Source organism: Piliocolobus tephrosceles, chromosome 5 (assembly GCF_002776525.5).
Source record: "Piliocolobus tephrosceles isolate RC106 chromosome 5, ASM277652v3, whole genome shotgun sequence".
Taxonomy (NCBI): domain Eukaryota; kingdom Metazoa; phylum Chordata; class Mammalia; order Primates; family Cercopithecidae; genus Piliocolobus; species Piliocolobus tephrosceles.
In genome coordinates, this window is record NC_045438.1 from 12,380,621 (window position 1) to 12,404,431 (window position 23,811).

Genomic DNA, 23,811 nt, shown 5'->3' on the forward strand with positions numbered 1-23,811 from the left:
TAGAAGGAAATATAGTCAATTCATGATCATTATTGCCTCTGGGGAGGGGGGAAAGAGATAGAAGTGAAGTGAGAACAAAGGAGAAACTAACTTTCTGGTGTCTTATTTCTTATTGAAAAATTATCTATATGCACCCCAGAACTTAAAAATAAAAGTTAAAGAAAAATCAACAACATACCTAAAGCAAATATGACAAAATATTAACATTTGTTTATTCTGGGTGATACTTGTGGAATACTTTTTAGAATTTTTTTTAGCCTCTTTGCTTTTTAATTTGTAAAGAGAGAGATCAAGAGAAGCCCCTTTTTGGCAGCAGGTGCAGTTCATGTGGGAAAGGAGCCCGGCAAGAGGAAGGCATCCAAGGCAGCCCGTGGGGCTCCGGCTGCAGGTGGGGAGTAGGCTGGGGGTCCAGAGCAGATGTGAGAGGACAGTTCAAGGCCATTCCAGGAATGCACATGCAAGTCCTTGGGTTAGAGGATGTAGCACACATACAGAAAGAAGTATAAGGATTCAGAGGAAACGTAGACAGTGAAATGGCAGGACTCGGGTGGATCAAATGTGGACAAGGTGTTGGGATTGACTGTGGGTGTCCAGCTCCTGCCGCTGGGTGAGTGGTGAAGATGTGAGTCCAGTAGGAGTTTTAAGTTGGGCTGAGGGCATTTGAAAGCCCTCAGGCTTGATTTTGCTAAGGGAAAGAGATGGGGGAAAAAAAAAAATATATATATATATATATATATATGTATGTATTAATATGTATATATGAGAAAAGGGTGAGGTTCCTCAGACTTTTGGAGGAGATGGATCTCAAAGCACAAGCATTGGGATTAGGAGGAAAAGTAGTTCCTCTGCTATAAAGAAGGGAGGAAGAGAGAATGTAACCCTGTAGGTTTGCATGTTTGGGACCAGGAAGATGAAAGATTTTATACCAAATGACTTCTATTTTTGTGTGGAAAGGTAGAGATCATCTGCTGAGATTGGGTGGGGGTGGGTATTGGCAGTTGGAGGAAAATGGGGAAGTTTCAAACTAGTGGCTCTAGAGAGAAGGCAGGTGAGCTAAGTAGAGATAGAAATACAATTCCCAGAAATGTTACGTGGCTGGTGATTATGATTAGTCCCCCGGGTTATCGAATGTGGGCAAGGGGAATGGGATGGTTAGGCTTAAGCCAGTTTTGGGATCTTGACCAACAGGTGAGATGAAAAGACAGTAAGGGGCTGCAGGGTGCGGGCAGCAGCGGGGACACCGGCATGCTGATAGCAGTGCTATTGAAAGGATAAGCCCATGGGATCTGAACTGAAGCTGGAGGAAAGCGAACAAAGGAAGGAGTTGTGAGTTGCAGAAAAATGAGCAGTCAGTGGACTGGGGTTCCAGACAGGGCTAAGACAAGTTGCAGTGGACGTGGTTGAACAAATCTGAAAAGAGGAGAGGAGGCTTTATTATCAGGTGTTTGAACAGGTGATTTGGGAGTTGGAGCAGTTCTGGCGATGACAAGATCCGAAGTGGAACCCCATCAAAAGTGGAGGAAGGGCCACTGGAGATGGAGGCAATCAGGAAGCTGGACTGAAGAAGTGTTTGGTGGGTTTTCCGCATGATGCTAAGCCATGGCAGGGTGGCCGAGCCCGAGATGGAGGGAAGACTGTTAGGTGAGGGCCGATTAGAATTGCATAGGTAGCAGTCTAAAGAGGGGGCCAGTGGTGTGGCTGATGACATAAATCTTAAAGGGGCAGGGTCTTTCTTTTGTTTTGCTTTCTAAAGAAGAATATGTACAAATTATGGTTTAAAAGGAGCAGTTGGGGCCAGGTGCAGTGGCCCTCGACTGTAATCCCAGCACTTTGGGAGGCTGAGGCTGGTGGATCACCTGAGGTTAGGAGTTCGAGACCAGCCTGGCCAACATGGCAAAACCCCATCTCTACTAAAATTACAAAAATTAGCCAGACGTGGTGGTGCACGCATGTAGTCCCAGCTACTGAGGAGGCTGATCCAGGAGAATCACTTGAACCTGGGAGGCAGCGGTTGTAGTGAGCCAAGATCATGCCGTTGTACTCCAGCCTGGGAAACTGAGCAAGACTCTGTCTCAAGAAAAAAAGAAAAAAAAAAAAAAAAAGCAGTGGGAACAGGAGGAAGCTGACTTTGCAACCCTTGATTGCATAGAAAGACAAAGAGTTGGCCAGGCGCGGTGGTTCCTGCCTGTAATCCCAGCACTTTGGGAGGCCGAGGCGGGTAGATCGCCTGAGATTGATAGTTCGAGACCAGCCTGACCAACATGGAGAAACCCCGTCTGTGCTAAAAATACAAAATTAGCCAGGTATGGTGACGTGTGCCTGTAATCCCAGCTACTCGGGAGGCTGAGGCAGGAGAATCGCTTGAACCTGGCAGGCAGAGGTTGTGGTGAGCCGAGATCACGCCATTGCACTCCAACCTGGGCAACAAGAGGAAACTCCATTTCAAAAAAAACGAAAAAGACAGATAGTTGTCCCTTGGGGGCTGCAAGGAAGAAGTGCTGTCCTCAGGAAGGAGAATCACGGAGATGGGGGAGCTCACCAAGAAGTCAAAGGGTGGTTCTGAGCCTAGTGTTGAGGACGGTAGACCCATGAAATGCAGATTCTGCACACACAACTCTAGTCATACCAGACCCAGGACTGCAGAGTCACACCACATACCTGGAGGGTGGAGGACTCAGACACAGTGAACGATATAGCAGAAGAAAGTTGTTTTGAAATAAAGAATAGACTTCAGGCTTGCCTACTGAAAGTTATTACTAGATCTCAGAAAAATATCTTTCCCAACAATGAAGTCTGAGATGTAGCCTTGTGAAAACACTGAAACCCAAGGATAAAGAAAGGAATCCTGTAAACATCTGAGTGTGGAAACCCGAGTGTAGTCACCTTCAGGATGTGGGAGAGCAGTGGTGGGTGGGTGCTCAGGCTGGCGTCAGACTGCTTCACGCTGAGTCACACTTGGCGTTGGAAGGGAGTGGAGTGATGTCTGAAAAGTTCTGAGAGAGAGAATGTGTATGACTCAAATATTTCCTACCCTGTCAAGCTATTATTTTAAGTAAAGGAGTCCATAGACAGGGTTGTTCTAGAATGCGGCCACTGCAAACCTGTTGAGAAAAACTGCTTGACAGTTGAACCCTGCTGACCACGATATAAATCCAAAGGAGGATTTAAGAATGGGAAAGCTGTTGTAATAGGACTTGTGGTGGGCATCAATCCCACTTCAGAACAACTGGATATTTTGGTTGTAGATCATCATTTATATGTTGCAAGCCTTGAAAACATTTTATCACACAAATCTGGATGTTAGGAAGGGATGGTGCAAAGAAGGGTGTTGGCGTCCTCCTCTCCGCACATAAGGCACCATCTCAAGCTAATGTAGGTCATTAAGTGAAGATCCTAACCTCTTAAAGGAATAATGTTGACAGTACATTCATAATGAAAAGTTCTAGGTGCTGTTCTTTTGATTTTTTTCCCCTTTATTGTACATTGTGAACATTTTTGTTACTTTGTTAGGATTTTGAAGGGGTTGTCAATAAGGTGTGAAATTGCTGGGGAGTTAGTTTTGTGATTTTTTTTTTTTTTTAATCCTCATTTAGACTTCAGCTAACAGTGGTGAGAACCTTGCTTCTCTCAGTGCTGCGTGCCTGTGACATTCCCCCTCTTGCCCTGCTGATGTGTAGCTTCAGGTGAGAGTGCTGAGTTGCTAAGTTCTACTCTCAAATGTCTCCCTTTACGTTTTGTATTTTAAGGTGTATTTTGATTACATGAGAAGCTGGATCCAAATGCTACAGCAATTACCTCAAGCATCCCATAGTTTAAAAAATCTGTTAGAAGAAGAATGGAATTTCACCAAAGAAATAACTCATTACATACGGGGAGGAGAAGCACAGGCCGGGAAGCTTTTCTGGTAGGAATCCTTGTGCTTCTGAATGCGACGCTCCCACCTTCTCACTCTCACAGCATTTACTCACAGATTGTCTCCTATGTGTTTGTACGTTTAGTTACATGAAAATTGCAATTATCCACATCTCATATGTGCGCCCTCTTCCAAGTTTTGAGTGGTGTTTCTCCATCAGGGGTGATGTTTTTCCCCTTGGGGACATTGGGCAGTATCTGGAGACACTTGATGGTCATGACTGGGAAGATGCTCCTGGCCGTGAGTGGGCAGCGGGGAGGGAGGCTGCTGCGTATTCACAGCACACAGAACGGCCCCACAGCAGGGTTATCCGCTCAGATGTCAGCTTTGAACCTTAGAACTTCTGCCCTAGAATGAATAGAAGGAAGGAGAATGTAAGTCCTTCAAGAGTAGAATGTACCCGCGTATGTCAGTCTTGGTGGGAATGTGCAGAACTTAAGATGTATTTTAAGTGTATTTTTACCGCCACGGTTTGGGGAATGTAGTGCTCATCACAGACTCTCGTTATGAATTGGGTGTGCGTAGGGTGAGGGAATAGAAGTGTAAACAAGGGGGAATCCTGAAGAGAGCAGTGCAGTCACAGGGCTGGTCTGTCAGTTCTAGGAAATGAACATCTTACATGCAAGCTCGGGATCGCTGGGCACAGGCCGCATCTCCATGGTCTTTGCTGGTGGCCACTGCACCTCGGACATGCTTTGACTCAAATGAGATCAGTGTCCTTCTGTGCTTTAGATTCTGCTGCTGTCTTTTGGCACCACCTTCTCCCACTTGTCTCATCAGCCATTTTATTTTCTGTTTCCCTTTTATAAAGTATTATAAAAACATGCCTATTCTAGTCCTGGACCCCATTGCATTTTATCTGTTGTACTAGAGCAGCAGCTTCTGCTGCCTAGCCTGTCTCCTGGTTCCATTGGTGTGACTTCTGCAGGATTCTAGCTTTAGCTTTGTTCTTGACTCTGCCGATCTCTCCTGTGTTCACTCTCCCAGAATCTTGTATCCACTTCTCTGTTCTAATGGCCAGTTCTTTTTACATCCTCTCTCTTTATTTGGAGTGGACAGTGAACTTGCTCTCCTCTCACAGCTTCATCCGTCAGGCCACAATCCCCAGGCTGTCTTTGCTTGTCTGTTCAGCTTGGTGCCCATAGTCAGCCTTTTTAAAAAGGGCATTCATTGTCATTTGCAACATCTCTCCCCGCTTACTTTTTCATGATTCTGCTTTGCCTAATTCCTTCTGTTTGCATTTTCTGTTTCCATCAAACTTTGTTGAAAAAATGTTTTTAAAGGTTACTGTTTAGTTTCACTACAAATTCATGTTGTTTAATGTCACTGTACCCTCACTCCCTCTTGTCAGTCTTTGTGTTTCTATCTTTTGCTTGTCCTTCAAATTCCCTAGAGTGCAGTCTCTGGCCTTTGCCTTCGTGATCCTTGCTCTGAGAAGCTCAAGGGCTTTTTCATTCCCCCTTCTTGTGAACAGTCCACTTTTATTGTAGTTCTGGACTCCACTGCATTTTATCTGTTGTATTGGAGCAGCAGCTTCTGCTTCAAACACTGTTTCTCCGAGGGTCAGTCAGTGTTGGAATCAACCCTGACTCCTTTATTTACTGCATATACTACCTCGACTCTCTTTGGCTGTCCTGTGAGGGTATATCCAGAATCTGACCTCTGCCTCTCAAGCAGTCCACACTTCACTCTTCCAGGTTATAATTTCTCATATGTATTACTGCAGTAGCTCTCTCTAAACAGTCTCCCTACTTCTGTCTGAAGCCTCCTAGAGTTTATTCTCAACACCACAGCCAGAATGGTCTGGTTAAAGTGTATGTTAGACCATTGTCTCCTCTCAATTTCCCAGTGGCTCCCCGTCTTACTCAGAAAACGTAAGACTGCCTAACAATGGCCTGTAAGGCCTGACATGGTCCGATTTCTCATTACGTCTTTGTCCTCCTTCCAGACCCTCCTGTGCTGGCTTCCCAGCCACAGTGGCTTCCTCACTGTCTCAGGCCAGGCGTGTTCCAGCCTCCGGCCCTTTTCACCAGCTGGCCCCTCTCCGTGGAGTGCTCTTCCTCCCAGTTATTTTCATGACTTGTTTCCCCACTTCCTTCAGGTCTTTATCCAGATGTTACCTTCTCAGTATTTTTAAGATGGAAATTCCTACCCACAACTCCTTAGCTTTTTTCTCATTCCTTTTCTCCATAGCACTTACCAATAACCTGAAATACATTTCCCTTTTTTGTTTTATTTATTATTTTTCTCCATCCACTGGAGGGCTTATACCAGTTTTGTTTGCTGCTGCTTAGTACATAATAGGCACTCAATATTTGTTGAATAAGTAAGTACATTCTAGTTTTTTTATATAATGTTCTTTTTAAAAGCATGTTTCCAATCAGACCCCTTTCCCAATAAGGTATTTTAAAATTTACTCTCTCTGCTTATCAAATGGCAAACTAATGAGCATGACATCCATTGCCCTCCACAGCATGGCCCCAGGACTTTCCCGTGTCCGTTTGTAGCCTAAATACCCACTACTCTTCAGATTGGATGATTTTCTTTTTTCACGAACATGCTTGCTTGACCGCATCTTCATGCTTTTTAATCATATTTATTGTTCTTCCTGGACTCTCCTTCCGCCTTTTCCATGTTCTTCTTCGCAGATTTTCCTCTTCCCGGTATTAGTCCACCTGTTAAAATTCTGCATTTGCCTGCAAGGCCCACTGCAGGGCTTTCTGGACATGAAGGCATGCCTTCAGCTGGGTCTGAAACTGTTCCTTCGTGGGGGTTGGTCTTTCTCCTCCTCTGACAAGCCTAGCACTTACCTCCTGCCACATCTGATATTGGTTCTATACTTACCTGCTCTCTGTTACTAGATCATAAGTTCTTTTCCTTGAACATCCTAAGTCAGTAAACTGTTGTTGAATTTTAGTTCAGTCATTTAGATTCATTTTATATACTGGGGTGTACATTTTAACACTAGTATTTAGAATTGTGTACTCAATGAGAAGGATCAGTCACATAGAGTGTTTCATGTTTAGTCACTATGCAAAGCTAATTGTGGGGGAAATTCGTAAGAACAGTTGCAGTTAAGGAATTCACTTTCCCCCTTATCTTTAGTTTGAGGCCATTTTATACCATTTTCAACATTTAAGATAGAAATAACATTTGTGTACTAATCCCGTAGCTACTATGAATCAGTTTAAGATTTTAAGGTTTATGGTGAGATACTGTGGTAATAGAACAAAGGTAGGTACATGCCATAATCCAGATTTCTACTTTTCCACATCTATGGTTTTATATTAAAAGAAGAGAAATTTTTCATTTTTGATTTTTAAACTATTACAGTAGCTGAGCCTTTCAAGTTTCTCAGTCAAGAATTAGGCTATGAGTGGGGACAATTTTTCTTCTCTGATTTATTTTCATTTTTGTTCCCTTAGTGACATTGCAGGAATGCTGCTGAAATCTACAGGAAGTTTTTTAGAATTTGGCTTACAGGAGAGCTGTGCTGAATTTTGGACTAGTGCGGATGATAGCAGTGCTTCCGACGAAATCAGGTTGGAGTTGTGCTTCCTTTCCTCTTCCACTTCTTATCTCGTTGTTTTCTTCCTCTTGGTGAGATCCTAGAAGGAGCATTGTTCAAACCAAATTGTGCTGGCCTAGAAGAATTTGGGCAGTAGATGTAAAGGGATTTATTTATAACTGTCTTGTCTTTTCATGTGATTTCTTAGTTATCGTTTTACGTGAAATTTTCTTTGAAGGGGAACTTAAAATTTATTTAGCGTGATAAAAATAGTGCTAACTGGCTGGGCTCGGTGGCTCACACCTGTAATCCCAGCACTTCGGGAGGCCTAGGTGGGTGAATCACGAGGTCAGGAGTTCAAGACCAGCCTGGCCAAGATGGTGAAACCTCGTCTCTAATAAAAATACAAAAAAAATTAGCTGGGCGTGGTGGCACATGCCCGTAATCCCAGTTATTCGGGAGGCTGAGGCAGAGAATTTCTTGAACCCAGGAGGCAGAGGTTGCAGTGAGCTGAGATCGCTCCACTGCACTCCAGCCTGGGCGACAGAGCGAGACTCCATCTCAAAAAAAAAAGCGCTAACTTAAGATAAGAGATAAGGTTGACTAGAAAAAAGTGAGTAGAATTTTCTTGATCTACATTGTCTGGGATGCCTTTGTATTAGTTTCTGTTCTTAAAAAATCTATATAGTGGTCCATTAATGATATTTGGTACATTTTTATTCTTAGTATATTCCTTCTGTTGAACTTTAAACTTAAGCGTATGAAACTGGTTTCTCTGTTGAAATTCCTCCAATTCTGTGTGGATAGTATTCAGGTCAAACCTTTGAAATTGCTACTCTTTGTGGCATATATATCAGGCATATAGCAACTTTGTGGCCGTATAATCAGCAAGGTCATATGATTCAAATTTAGGGAATGCTCGAATAGAACTGACTTCTCCAAAGCTAAAATGTTTTCGCTCACCATTCAAGGTTTGATGAAAAACACATTTTGAGTTTCAGAACACCTGGTATGTTTTTATGCCAAGGTTCAAGAAAGAAGTTCCCACATGGGTTCTCACCTGGGAAAATATTGAATAGCCGAGAAATGGAATAAATAAGTTTGTAGATCTTACAGTTTTGAGAGCTAACATGGTGGGTTCAAAATAACTCCAAGCATGTAGATTCCAAATAAACATGAGAAGTCAGGAATGAAGATGGTGAACTAGAGAGTGGCTCTCATGACGCTGTTTACTCATGATAGATCTAAAAGGGGGGGCAATGGGCAGTGCTGGAGCCGATTCTGACTTGAGGGAGCTGATCGTGCACATCTCTTCCCATTTCATTGCTCAGTAACATCATACTGCTGCCTTGAAATTAGCTATAATGGGAGTATTTACACCACAGAAATCAGCGTGCACTGCGTAAGATAGTTATTTAGGGGCAGCCAGTTGTTAAATATTTCCCAGACCACACTGTATATATTTCTTTTTAGATTATGAGCCAGGAGTTAAGAACTTAACCTGAAACTCCAAGAAATGATCATAATGAAATCTTAAGAAAATTGAGCTTCCTCTTATTTGAAGGTTATTCAGGGTGCCCTGCTTACATTGAAAGGATATGAGTATTTTCTACAAAACTGTCAGGAGCAGGCTTCTGAATGTTTTGACTACATCCTCAATAAGTGTTTGTTCCCATTTAAAAATCTGCAGTCTTTATTTATTACTGTGATTTAGAATTTGCTTCATCTTTGTTGTTAAATCCCTCTTGCACCTCTGGGGTATTCCCTACTGTGTTCTAACTGGCCTTGAATCCACTTGGCAGGAGGTCTGTCATAGAGATCAGCCGAGCCCTGAAGGAGCTCTTCCATGAAGCCAGAGAAAGGGCCTCCAAAGCACTTGGATTTGCTAAAATGTTGAGAAAGGTGAGCTTGCAATCCTGATTGATTAGTACCTTTTATCTTATTTTTCTTTAATCTTATTTTTTTAATGCTAACCCTAAAGAAGTTTCTTTGTAACTGTGATCCTAGGACCTGGAAATAGCAGCAGAATTCAGGCTTTCAGCCCCAGTTAGAGACCTCCTGGATGTTCTGAAATTAAAACAGTATGTCAAGGTAAGTACTTCAGATGGTGTGATTGAAACATTTTGCCTTTCCTCCTTTATTTTAAAACAGGCAAACTTTTTCTTGAAGGTCCAAATAATAAATATTACAGACTCTGAAGGCTGTACGACAACCCCAGTTGTAAGACTGTCCTGTTATTCACTAGGGGAATAATGAAAGTCTTTTTCATACTTGACTTATTAACTTGTCTTAAGAGTGTAGATAAATACTAAAAAATTTACTCATGCTGTTTATTAATTTATTTACACATATTTAAAATAATGTGTATAAGGAGATACTATTTATTTTAAATAGTGGTTTTGTTTTTCACCCTTATATTTCCTGATGCATTTCAAAGGTTTTACAGTGAATCTTTGACATCAGGATCCTGGTCATCACTAGAGCCACTTTTTGAGTCAGCAACTTTACTCCACTTTAAGTTGTTTGAGATTTAGCACTGTTAGAATCCGTATGTGATGTCATCACTGAACATTTTATCCCAAGCCCACAGTTTAATCCCACTCCTATACTGAGAGTGGGAGGCATGACCTGCATCGTGCCACCACATGTGTACCCTTTGAGAAATTGATCTCAAGGAGCCTTCTTATGATGACCCCCTGGCTCCCTGCCCTGGAATAATTAGAGAATCTGTATTAACAATTTTTGCCTTTTTCCCAAGCCAGGTGATTTTCTGTAAGCATCACAAACTAGCAGTGGTTGAGGTTTTTTCAGGCTGTCTTGCCTCCCCCTCGAGTATTTTCTTTGTTGTTGAAAAGAAAACAGCGAGGAGGATGTCCAGTAATCGGGGAGACTCTGTAAGGCCTCTCCTCCAGTGCGTTCACAGACTCCTCCTGCCTCCTCCAGTCACACTGAACCCAGCTTCCTTCCTGCAGTTCCCTCACTGCTCCAATTCGTGCCCTTCCCACATCCCCTCCCCAAACCTGCCCTCTGCTTTCCTAGGTTCATTTGTTTGTTTTAAATAACATATTTCTCTAATGTACAATGTTCCTTAAGATTTTGGATTATTTCTTTTGCAGGTACAAATTCCTGGGTTAGAAAACTTGCAAGTGTTTGTTCCAGACACTCTTGCTGAGGAGAAGAGTATTATTTTGCAGTTACTCAATGCAGCCGCAGGAAAGGACTGTTCAAAAGATTCAGACGACGTACTCATCGATGCCTATCTGCTTCTGACCAAGCACGGTGATCGAGCCCGTGATTCAGAGGACAGCTGGGGCACGTGGGAGGCACAGCCTGTCAAAGTCGTGCCTCAGGTGGAGACTGTTGACACCCTGAGAAGCATGCAGGTACATCTCACCTCCGACTTCTCAGCAGTGTTACTTAAAGGACTTTTAGTAAGAATGAACTGTTAGCCGCTCATGAATGAGGGGTGCAGCTACCCTAGTAATCACAAGTATATACTTCCCAAAAATATGCCTCAGTGTGTTAATAGGTAATTTTGCAGTATAATTTGTACAATATATCATTCTGTTAAGTTAAATTATTCTGGAATATTTGAAACAAACCGTCTTTCTGGTTTATATCTTTTCTTAGTTCAGTCATGTAGTTAGACCTGTGGAGCTATGATCTAAAATAAATTATGTCGCTACTATAATTTGTGGTTCCAGAAATCCCAGTTCTCAAAGTATTCAGGTTTACTGGTTATTTAATTTTCACTTTTTGTAGTGAAGGTTGTCCCCTCCCTACCTAACAGGGACCTTGTGACAGTTTCTATAACTCATTAGTTATAAACTGTGAGAAGCTTTCTCATTTATCTGTGTTCAGCTTAGGAACAGTCATGGTGAGTGTTCATATGCACCTTGAGCTCAGTCTCAAAGAACTGAGTATACACTGGCCTGCTGTGTCCCTTCACCCCAACAACTCTGCTTTTATATTCCGTCTCAGTGAATGGTTCCACTTCACTCACATGTTTAAGCCAGAAGTGTGACAGCTAATATAAATTCAGCCTCCCACCTTTCCAGTTAATACCTTGCCAGAGGCATTTCCAGTCAATGATCCTTTCCCTGCATCCCCAGAGCAGCTTCTATAGTCAGAACTTTACCATCCCTCTCCTGAACTATTGCAGTTTCTTACTTTGAGTTTCCCTGCTTCAAACCTCACCTTCTGTCTCTCCAATTCTGTGTTTGTTTTTGTACTTCCAGAATGATCATTATAATACATCTGATTGCATCACAGATATACTTAAAATATTGCAAGGATTCTTTATCTCTTGAAGAACAAAAGTAATAAAGTCTTGATTTCTTAATGTTTTATACATTATAATACATCTGATTGCATCACAGATCTACTTAAAATACTGCAAGGATTCTTTATTTCTTGAAGAACAAAAGTAATAAAGTCTTGATTTCTTAATGTTTTATATAAGGCCCTTCAATTGATGTCTCTTATTCCTACATTTTCCTTCTTCACACTGCTCCAATACACACACGCACACTCACACTCTGCACTAGCAGTACTCAACACTTGAAGTTCTAGGATAGCTCAAAGATGTCGTGCCTGCAGTCCGGAGGGGTTCTTCTCCATGGTGCTGAATATCCCAGCTATCAATGCCCACTGAAGTCTGTTGCTGTGTAGGAGAAGCTTTGCTTAAAAATGACTTTCTGATCAGATGGTTGTTGGCCTGGTATCCCTGAGATTGGCATTGTTTTTGGACTGGTGTTGAACTAGAATAACAACTAGTAACTGGGTTGGTTTTTGTGTCCTGTGCTTGATTTTCCTCCCAGGTGGATAATCTTTTACTAGTTGTCATGCAGTCTGCCCATCTCACAATTCAGAGAAAAGCTTTCCAGCAGTCCATTGAGGGACTTATGACTCTGTGCCAGGAGCAGACATCCAGTCAGCCGGTCATCGCCAAAGCTTTGCAGCAACTGAAGGTATCACGCTGTTCTCTACATTAGCTGAGATTTTTCCTTTTTGATGAAATACTGTGGAAGAGTCAGTGTGTGGTAATGTGTGTAAGGTAATATCATCCAAGGAACTTGAGCTCTTAAATTGCCCACCCACTTCCCTCTCTTCCCAATACATATTTTCTTACGTCTAAACTACAGATTCTGAGATTCCTGAAGCTGTAGAACTTTGTAATTGGAAAGGATAGAGAATTGAACTTTATGTGACTTATTCATGATGACTACATGACTGGCTAGTGACAAAGTTGAAAATTTAGGAATATAGGTCTCTTCATTCCCAGTGTAAATTTCATTCTCCTTTCACAATCTCCAGTATTTACTAGAGGTATTCCATATCAGTAGTGTGTAATAGAAGATTTATTTATTGTTTTGTTTAATAATTCAACCAAATTAAACATAATAGAAAAAAGTTGCAGAGAAGCACAAAGGCCTTTCAAAGTTTATAACAAGCCACAGCCTGGCTGTCTTTTTCCATTATTTTCTGTTTTTGACACTTTCTATTTTGTATCCCATGTATCAGTCTTGATCTCATCCACACTTTTGCAGGCAATCGGTTACGTCTTCTCACTCACATTAAGGCCTAACTTCTTGAAGAAGAAACACTTTCTGAAGCTACAAGTCATTTCATAAACATTTGTTTTTCTTATGTCAGTCTGATTTGTCGAATTTATCTATAAACATTTATTAACTAAATATTTAGGTTCTCTCTCTTTATAGACTGCTGGAAGAATATTTTGTAACCATAGTAAGGGGATTGCCTGATGGAGACCTTGTATGCACTCGTGTGTAAGGGTAGAAAGGGAGACCAATTTGGAGCTATTGTGTTGCCGACAGAGGTGACGAAAGCTCGAGCTATGGCAGAGCTTCTCAGCCTCTTCAGTATGGACATATGGGCCGGTAATTCTTTGTTGTGGAGGTCCGTCCTGTGCATTCCAGGACATTTAGCAGCATTCCTGGCCTCTACTTACCATATCCCAGTAGATTCCACTTTTTCCTCCAAATTTTGACAGTCTAAAACTTCTCTGGACAATGTCTCTAGACGCTGAGGGGAGGGCGAAAAATCCACCCCAGAAGAGAACCCCTGGACTAGGAAGTAGCAGGGAAATGAGGACAGCCTGATTCGAGGACACCGTGGAGGTCGTCTAGAAGTACGTGGGCTTTTTCACTCTGTGGAATTGCACCCGTACTTATGGTTGAGCAACCGTCCAAGAGGAGAAAACAACAGGTGGTTGATGTATAAAAATATTGAAGATAAAAGCATCTATTCCAAGAGCAGATTACAACTAGACTGTATCATTTTAAATGCATTTTTTCTCTTCTATTTAAGAATGTCAAATAAAATGACATAATTTCTTCTATATTTGGTAATTCCTTTTGATAACTAAAAGTGGCTGAATTGTTTTGTAGTGGTTAATGTCTGTGTGATGATGAATGAAATCTTTCTTTAAAATGTGGTAAGTATTGTATGATTTGCTTCGTTTTGCATTAATCCCGGTTTGGACTCTTTAGAATGATGCATTAGAGCTATGCAACAGAATAAGCAATGCCATTGACCGCGTGGACCACATGTTCACATCAGAATTCGATGCTGAAGTTGATGAATCCGAATCTGTCACCTTGCAACAGTACTACCGAGAAGCAATGATTCAGGGGTACAATTTTGGATTTGAGGTAGGTTCAAAATAAGAGGAAACACACACTACAGTTTAGTAATTGCTTGATAACTTACAGAAAGTTTTAGGAACCTTTTACAGTAAATCTGATATTGTAATCACAGCGTAATCAAGAATATCATCTTATATCACTGCTGTGTATCGGAGATGTTACTGTACTTTTAAACTGTTAGGTAGTTGTCCGATTTTTATTTGGTGCCAACAGCCAACTACTTAACATTTTAAAACTTTAAAGAGATGTTTTATATCATGAAAGCACATTCTTAATTTAAACTCAGGAGTGAAACATTTATGAAACTGCATATTGAAACACTATACTTTCCATAATTCTTCATATATTCAAAATATAGAAATTTTAATTGGATTTCACTTTTTGTTTTTAGAAAACATTTTAAACAGACATGGCATTATGGTGTGTGGTATTATTTAATGATCATTTTCTTAATTTTGATATACATGAAATCTTCTTACAGTATCATAAAGAAGTTGTTCGTTTGATGTCTGGGGAGTTTAGACAGAAGATAGGAGACAAATATATAAGCTTTGCCCGGAAGTGGATGAATTATGTCCTGACTAAATGTGAGAGTGGTAGAGGTACAAGACCCAGGTAATGACCAAGTAGGATATTTCTGAAATACATCATGTGGGGTTGGGAGTATTTGTTCATATATGTCCTATGGGATTTTTTTTTGAGCAGATGACACAGAAGGGAGCACCCTAAACTCTTTGGTGATCAGGTTTTTTTTTTTTTTTATGGAAAAATATATAGAGAAAACCACATAATTCTTGGGAAAAAATTTTTTTAAAAATTTGTTCCAAATTGGAGTTGTCTTTAAGGGAACTCATGTTCTCCTTTGACAAGTCTTCCTGATGACTAATGTTTTTTCCTCCCTCGTGAAATTTATTCATTAAGAAACCGTTTTGGAATTTGCAGGGGTGAAATGGGTGAATCATCTGTGAGGCTCAATAGTAGCTCCACTAAAGTAAACATAGTTATTAAAGTGTCATGACTGTGTGAAAAATAGCTGAGCATTCTGTAATTTGTAATGAAGGTAGCATGGGGCACTTTTTAAAAGTCATTAAGCAATTTCTACAAGTTAGAGAAAACACGTTTGCTGTGCCTGAGACTCAAGTAGGAACTTTGTGTTACAAAACTCATAAATAATTGTTGAATTACAAATAAATAATTGTTGAATTACAGATGGCATCTATCAAGTCTAAAATCCTCTTCCCTGCTTCCTATTGGTTTCAAAGCAAAATTAAATTTTAAAAAATTATTCTCCTTTCCAAAAGGTCACACTGTAAACTTACTGAACCCAGGCAAAAAAAAAAAAAAAAAAGTGTTTTGTCCTAAATAGTAATTATAATTATGTCACTTTTCAGTATTGTACAGTCTAAAACTGCTACAGCACTGTCTTGGTTGTTTTGTGATTGCCGAACTTTTTCATGTACCAGGTGGGCGACTCAAGGATTTGATTTTCTACAAGCAATTGAACCTGCCTTTATTTCAGCTTTACCAGAAGATGACTTCTTGGTATGGAATATTCTAAAGGTTTTTTCATTATAAAATAAGCCAGTCACTCTTTATTTTCTGGTTGTGTATGTTTTATATGTAATAGTGGTTCTTTTTTTTTTTTTTTTTTTTTTTGAGACAGAGTCTCGCTCTGTAGCCCAGGCTGGAGTGCAGTGGTGCGATCTTGGCTCGCTGCAATCTCTGCCTCCCGGGTTCACGCCATTCTCCTGCCTCAGCCTCCCGAGTAGCTGGGACTACAGGCGCCTGCCACGTCGCCCCGCTAGTTTTTTGTATTTTTTAGTAGAGACGGGGTTTCACCGGGTTAGCCAGGGTGGTCTCGATCTGCTGACCTCGTGATCCGCCCGTCTCGGCCTCCCAAAGTGCTGGGATTACAGGCTTGAGCCACCGTGCCCGGCCGTAATAGTGGTTCTTACATATTTTTCATGTAATGATAATGCCGAGAAATTTAAAGTACTTCTCATAGCAGAGTAAGATATTTTTTTCTTTATGTAACATTAGGTTCAACTAAATCAATGTCTAGTTTGTAAACTCTGGCCCTTCTGACATATTTGGTAGTTTTATATTTTTACTGCTATCGTAGCTGCTGCTTTGGGGCAGAACAAAAATTAGCTCTTTTACCTCAGTGTGCATCATTTGAGAGCATCTCGCTCATGTTAAATATTATCACTGTTAGTCTGATAAATATCATCAGATTAGCATGATGTTGCTCATAGTGTGAATTCATTTATTTTATTCTCCCAGTAGTAGAGACAATTACATGAGAAGTTCTTTGCTTGTACACATTATTGTGTTATGGGAAGTTGACAGCTAATTTGCTTTTACTTACAAAAAATGAAATACACTGTATTATTTTAAATTACATACAGTTTGTGTTTATACCTATTTTCTTTTAAGCTAACTGAAAATAGTTTGGGTAGCATGTTTTTAAAAATACACTGAAAATTAATTTGTGCTACTTCCATAATTAAGAAAGCATGCCTGTTTTCTCTACTTTTCCCAATTTCTTTTGGTTTCTAGAGTTTACAAGCCTTGATGAATGAATGTATTGGCCATGTCATAGGAAAACCACACAGTCCTGTTACAGGTTTGTACCTTGGTAAGACAGCCATTACAGCATTTCTTCTGGAACACAATGATTTGAGTGGACAAATCCTCTTGTAATTGCAGTCGTTTAAAATGGTATAAGAGGTGTCTTAACAATATTTAGGAAAACGACAATGAGAGGGACAGAAATGAGGTGTGTAGACAGATAACTCCACAGCAATCTTTCTACATCCGACAGGAAGATTAAAACGTCAGCCATAAGCTATTCCATGCTAGCCAGCAGTATTCAATTAATACATTTTTTTCTATGCCAGTATACCATCCTTTTTTCCCCCTTACCATCTTTTCTGATGGGGAGGAAAGACTGGAGGAGGGTGTTGTCTGCCAAGCAGGAGAAACCGCCCCTGCTACAGGTGGCTGCAGATCACTTCCCTGTCCCTCCTTCCTCACCTTTGAGGACAGCAGTGTCCATTTCTCCACAGCTGTCCCAAGTACCCACCTTCCCACCAGCTGTAGTAAATTCTGATTTGGTTTTACTTTTTAAAAAATCATGTTAAGGTATGCTGCTATATATATTACTTTAATTACAATTTTTGATTACAGTTTATGTACAATTTTACAGTCACGTTGAATGATTAACGCTTTTACAGTGTATGTTGGAATGTTGAAAACAAAATATATGTCAGAAAAAGCTATGTCTTATGCCATTCTTGAGATAGTTTGTAAATAAAACAAAACTGTATTTATAATAAACACCCAAAAATGATAACTTAGAAATTTTATGCAGTTTAAATTACACAAAATATAATTCACAAATGGTAAATTTATTGAACATCAACTATATTTCATATAGGGTACTTGCTAGCTACAGAAAATTAGAATGGGTTTTAATTGTTGGTTTTTTAATCTTCAGTTCATACCTCTTTTTCTCCCAAGGTTGTTGTGAAAATGAAATTTATCGTTTGTAAGACTATTTGAGCATTTTATATAAAGCATGCTATTGTCTTATCAGGCTTTTGCCTAAGCATATTATGAATAATTTTGATTTTCTGATCTCTTAAGACGTTCATGTTTCTCTAAGAACACATGATTGATAGTTCAGTAAGAATTACTTAAAAAATATTTTATTACATAAGGAATCGTTTTCATTGTGGAAAAATTACAACATAGAAAAAGTATCTAGAAAAATATGGAAGATGTACATTTAGAAAATTTATCAATGTAGAAAAAAGATTACAAAAGACCAAAGAAAACTGACTCATACTTCCTTAATCCCGTGTAACATCTGAGTTGCTCATCTTTCAGTATGCCTGCCACTCCACCCTGCAGTGGGACAGTTCATTAATAGCGCTCTCTGGAGACCCATATGGTCCTCTGTCCTCTCAGCCACTGTGGGTTAGTGGAACGAACTGTGGGGACCTGGACAGCAATTGACCTGGGGCTGCTCATTTAACGTCATTGAGCCTCCCTTTTTAATAAGTGAACTGGATGCTAATGAGGATTAAATAAGTAATAACATTGTATAAATTCTAGTGTTCCATACACAACAGGGGTCATCATTTGATTTTGTGGTGTTTTTTTACAAAAGAAATGAATGAAAATGAGAGTACATCAACTGTCATTTTGTTACTGTTGCTTACTTTCTTCCTTTCCCTCTGTTGTAAGCGCATAACAAATAACTACCTGGTATGTAAGCTTCCATATTTTCTGTAGATTCATATAATCGCACAAATACATTCTACCTGTACCTTTCTCTGCGAGCATTTCATCACACAGTCATTTATAGGGTGGTTTGTTTACAATTGTAGAAATGTCTCTGTGTCAACAGGTATCGATCTCACTGGTTCTTTTTATTGGCCACACTGTGGCTGTCATGAATGTACTGTAATTCTTTCTACCATTTTTTTTATGGGCTTTTTTTGTTTTGGCCATGAAAAGCATCTCTATAATCAGTGTTTACCCATAGTGAAATGTGAACATCCATTTTGTTTATTAGCCATTTGAATTTTCTTTCCAATGAAGTGGAAAGTTTTGCAGTGTTACATATACCTACTATTAAAATAATTGCTTTGTTTCATGCAAAACATGTATATGCACGTGGTTTTTTAAACAGAATGTCTTTATTTGTAGGAAAATTTTTACTAATTTTTGACTAGTTCCCAGTATCTTTGCTTAATTACTCACCAAATCATTTTTTTTTTCTTTTAACCTTTGTTACTATTGAGTTTCTTCCATTTGCCATTGTAATAGCTAGGATAATGAATCGGAGAAACAAATTGCCTGAGGTTTTTTTGTTAACAGTCCCTTTAAAGTTTTGTGAATTCTGCAAGGGAACTTCAGATCTCTCCATTTTTACTACTTCTGTCTCTCTTGTTTCACCTTATTAATAGCAAACAAAATCATGAAGAAACAGGATTTCCATTTAGGATAAAACTTACTTGGGGTAAAACATATATAGACTGAAAGTATTAACATGAAGAGAAAATATGACATTAAAAAAATACTAAGGAGGGTTAAAACAGATTGTTAAAAGTCAAGAAGAGAAAAAGCATGTTACGGAGAGTAGGCAAAATATAACACATGTCCATTAATATTGACATCTAGTTATTGGGAAAGTGGAATTGTCAGCATATTTGTAATCACTAGATAAGATCTCTAATTTTAAATTTTATCTAGTTTTAAATTTTTATTTTAAATTTTATTCATATTTATCTATTACCAGAATACGTAAAAGAAAAAAAGAAGAAAACATGCTCTTGAAAAAAATAATAGTTAAATTAAATCTACCTGATCTGGTTTAAAGGAACTGGAGTAAAACTCCATGCACTCAGGAAAATGACAGCAACCTCAAAGGCAGGACCTCTCAAAATGTCACCAGTGACCACAATCTTTTTAACGTGTAGATAACATAAGAACTCCTTTTTATTAGGAGTATCTCTAAAATGAGTTAAATCATTTGTTTAGCTTACATTATGTATGTTTTACTCCAGGATTTTTAAAATGTTTTTTGATGGAGAAAACTGTAAATATATAATAGGGCTTTACTGACTTTTAAAAAGTGACATTTTCCATAATATTTGTATATGTAATATTATTTTTTACTTATATAAATGGACTTACCTTGGTCGTTGGCCAAAATAAGTGACATTCCATTTTCCATTTGACTGTTTGGTTTGATGATTTTCTGTGGACCATATTAACAAGTTGCATTTGTTGCCATTTTTGCTGGCAGCCATTCATCGGAACAGCCCCCGTCCTATGAAGGTACCTCGATGCCATAGTGACCCTCCTAACCCACACCTCATTATCCCCACTCCAGAGGGATTCAGGTATTTGGTGCTTGTCTAGTCATTTGCTTTACAGAGTGCTCTCCGATATGCATGTTGATACTTTTGAAACTACTAGATGCTTGCTCTGAGAGCTAAATACCTTTTCCGCGTTGTTCGTACATTTGTAAAAGCTCTTTCTTGCATTATCTTGAAGCCTTTAGTCGCAAAAGAAAAAGATACGCAAATTTAAAACAGACCTGTACCTTTCAAGATAACTTCATTTCTCAGCTTATTTATAACCGCAAGCTACTAAATGCTTTCAGGCTTTGGAGTCATTTGTTCCTTTCCTGCCTTTGAAAAATAACCTTCGGAAAACAAATTCGAATGTAGATAGTGTAGTCAACATTTGAAAACAATGCGAAATACCACTAAAAGTGGAGAAAAACTGGAATGACCTTTTCAGATTCAATTTTTATCTGCATGTGTAATTACAAAGCAACGTAAACACTAAGTGAATTCAGAAACTATAGTACATTCACGATAACTACCTTGAATGTGGTGGCATTTCTGCATCTTGAGGTAGTGAGCACCTTCTCTCGCTGTATAATCACTTTTTAAAAGTATAATTTTATTTAACAATATTTGCTAGATAAGGACCACAGTTACTATTTTTTTTAAAGCTGTGTGGGGACCGGGGTGCAGTGACTCACGCCTGTAATTCCAGCACTTTAGGAGGCCAAGGCGGGAGGATCTCTTGAGCACAGGAGTTGGAGAACAGCCTGGGCAATGTAGCAAAACATCGTCTCCACAGAAAATACAACAAAGATAATAGCTGGGTGTAGCGGCCGTTGCCTGTAGTCCCAGCTACTCGGGAGGCTGAAGCAAGGAGGATTACTTGAGCCCAGGAGGTCAAGGCTGCAGTGAGCTATGATTGCGCCACTGCACTCCAGTCTGGGCAACAGAGTGCGATGCTGCCTCAAAAAAAAGAAAAGCTTTGAAGTTAGGTTTTTTCTTTTTTACACCTAGACTCAAATCTCAAAGAACAATTTGCATTTTATATTTTTAAACATATTTCACCCTTTTGCCATAATTTATTTTTAATTGAAAAAGATTTTCAAGTCCATTCCCTCTTCTCACATGTGTTCCTGAAGCTTTTCTTCTTGTCTTAGCACTCGGAGCGTGCCTTCCGACGCGCGGAGCCACGGCAGCCCTGCTGCTGCTGCTGCTGCTGTTGCTGCCAGTCGGCCCAGCCCCTCTGGTGGCGACTCTGCGCTGCCCAAATCCATCAGCAGTGCCCATGATACCAGGTAGTCTCACCCCACCAGCGTCCCATACCCTCATCACCCCTCACATGTGCTTGCACAGTGACCATAGCGTTAGGGTGTGTGCCGGCTGTGGTTGGGCTTCTTTGCTGTGGTGTGTGAGTGATGCTGTAGGGCCTTCTGCAGGTTGTCACGACCCGAAGGCTCTGGCACCGACCAGCACGAATAGATACTTGTCTGATGTCAGTATTTCTTTGGACCTGATATTAGCCAAAATGTCCAAAGACTTTGCGAAGAATAACTTGATGGAGTATCATAGGAAAAGACTGGTCCACAGCAGAAGGGGACATGAACATTTTGCTTCATGGAGCCTGGAGTCATGAGGTGGTTAAAAGATGACATCTAGTTAATGATCTGAGGTGGTAACATTTTATTTTTTGGGGAAGAGCAGTTTTCTAACCAAATATTCTATTTTAAATAATTGTTGATTAGAAGTAGTTTATAGAAGTGGAAAAATGAGTTCATGGGGTTTGTATGTCATATGGACAATAGATCAGTACTTGAGAGAACTCTCAGACAACTTGGCAAGCCCCAGAACAGTTAAGTCTCGCATTGTCTTTTGTATTAGTAAGGAGGGTCTTGTAGGTTTTCCCATTCTAATTATATTTTGGCAGAGGATTTCATCATGTTCTCCTATCCTAAGTGGAGGCAGAGCTGTTGTTCTCTCTAAATTTCACCCCTATACCTAAGTAGGAGGAATGCGGTCAGTATTCCCATCTTCCAATGCGAGTCAAACCAAACTATTTAGGTTGAGGGTATCTGATCTTAAAAGATCAACTTGTGATAGAACCCGGGGCTCTGTGTTCAGCTCTGAGGAGAAAATAGTAGAGTTATCAGGAAGATGATGCCTGGCTTTAGATTTTAAAATAGACTAAAATGTTTTTACACTTACTTTAATAACAGTCTAAAATTTCTACAAATATTTGCAGTCTTTTCACTCATTAATTAATACTTCTAAATTTTAGTGAGAAATGTCTATAACCTAAAAAATGTCAAAGTATTTTACAGCTTAAGCAGTCAACTAAAAAAATTAACATTGAACAAATTCCCATTTAGTTTCCTAATTTTCATGTTTAGAGCTTTTCATGGCTAATATCTTCATATATGCTTTTATATCCCTATGAGGGCTGCCAAAACTGTCTTCTGTATTCATGCAGTACAGACTGAAGTGCTTTGGTCTAAAACACAGTCATAATTGAGGAGAGTGTTGGCCCCCTGTGGCTTCTGCCTCCCACACCTGCTGTGTCCACGTTCACATGAGACTGCTCCCGAACTGGGTAATGGGGAGTGACCTCCCTCTTTTTAAAGGTTGATGCGCTGTGTTTTAAGGCATTCATAAGTTGGTAGTGTGGTACATTACATGTATTTTAGTATAAGAGTTAAATACTACAGTTGGCCTTTTCATGGAGTTTAGTCTTTGCATAAGCAGTTTTTCAGCATTTCATCTTAAATGCTTATCGGTAGCATTTCATAAGTATTCATCTTAAGTTTATACATACTTAGACAATCTTTGATGTTTAGAAATTTTAATGGTATCATAGTGTGCTATCTTGAAGGACATTTTTTTACATAGTATTCCCATTCACTTTACTTTATGACCCTGTGTGTGTGTGTGAGACAGTAGGTAGAAAAGAGCACAGCCACGTGAAGAGGTGTGGGTGGCCATCAGACTCCCTGCTGCATTCAAGCCCTGCGTAAGCCTCAGTGCCTTCACAGTGAGCCTGGTTCGTGGGCCTGTGAGTCACTGGTGGATTCGGCTCACTGCTCCCGAGGCAAACTTCACAGACCCGAGGTCTTGTTTCTCAACACAGCTGTGGGTTTGTGAATGTGCCACGGGGAGGCAGAATGACACCAGTGTGTGCATCCCTGCCACAGCCATGGGGTATAGCCCTCGCCTGTCTTACAGATACTTCAACCAAAGTTCAACTTCAATTGACCCTAGAGGTTTCGATAAGTATTTTTAATTGATTTTACTTTACCTAGGAAATACCTCTTCTGGGCTTACCTCACCATCATTTGTACAAACACTTTGCAGTGGTGCTGTTGCTGAGGCTTGCTCCTGCTGGCTCTCAAGAGCTGATGGCAAATGTTTGAGAAATTTTGCAAGTTATTATACCACAGAAATTGGCAAACTCTACAACCCACCTCCCCATCCTCCACATCCCCCTCCAGAGCTAGTTGTGCAACATTCCCCAGTATGCCACTTCATGAGTATATGTTCTTGCCTTTTACCCATGCAAAAATCTCTTAAGGACATGGAATTGGCCAGTCTCACCTGTGGGAAATTGGGAAAATTAGAGGTGTTTAGTGACTTCTTGGTCTCACCAGTGGTCTTTAGTGCTGCTTAGGAGTGGAATAGGCTTCCTGACTTCAATACCAGAGGTTTTCCCATCAGATAGTGCTGAATTTTTGATGAACTATATGGCAGTAGAAATGTCCCCATCACTTCAGACTTAGCAAGTACTATACTAGATTTGAGGGCTTAGGGAAATACCAGAAAAATGCATATTTTATAATTTGTAAATGTCTGTACAATAGATCATGT

At 39.9% G+C, this 23,811-nt stretch overlaps 1 protein-coding gene across 5 annotated transcripts in view; it reads left to right on the forward strand.

The window, feature by feature from the left end:
* Nucleotides 1-23,811, forward strand: part of MAP3K4 (mitogen-activated protein kinase kinase kinase 4) — a 130,196-nt gene that overhangs the window by 89,538 nt on the left and 16,847 nt on the right. For 2 of the 5 annotated variants that reach the window (XM_023223645.2, XM_023223649.1), the window contains 12 exons: nt 3,747-3,904; nt 7,339-7,455; nt 9,224-9,323; nt 9,429-9,512; nt 10,538-10,804; nt 12,242-12,391; nt 13,934-14,095; nt 14,571-14,704; nt 15,553-15,631; nt 16,649-16,727; nt 19,908-20,004; nt 21,114-21,251. In XM_023223645.2, coding sequence (XP_023079413.2) covers nt 3,747-3,904; nt 7,339-7,455; nt 9,224-9,323; nt 9,429-9,512; nt 10,538-10,804; nt 12,242-12,391; nt 13,934-14,095; nt 14,571-14,704; nt 15,553-15,631; nt 16,649-16,727; nt 19,908-20,004; nt 21,114-21,251 — 1,565 coding nt within the window. The remainder of the gene's footprint in view (nt 1-3,746; nt 3,905-7,338; nt 7,456-9,223; nt 9,324-9,428; nt 9,513-10,537; nt 10,805-12,241; nt 12,392-13,933; nt 14,096-14,570; nt 14,705-15,552; nt 15,632-16,648; nt 16,728-19,907; nt 20,005-21,113; nt 21,252-23,811) is intronic. The other 3 variants (XM_023223646.2, XM_023223647.2, XM_023223648.2) reach the window with 3 other exon arrangements.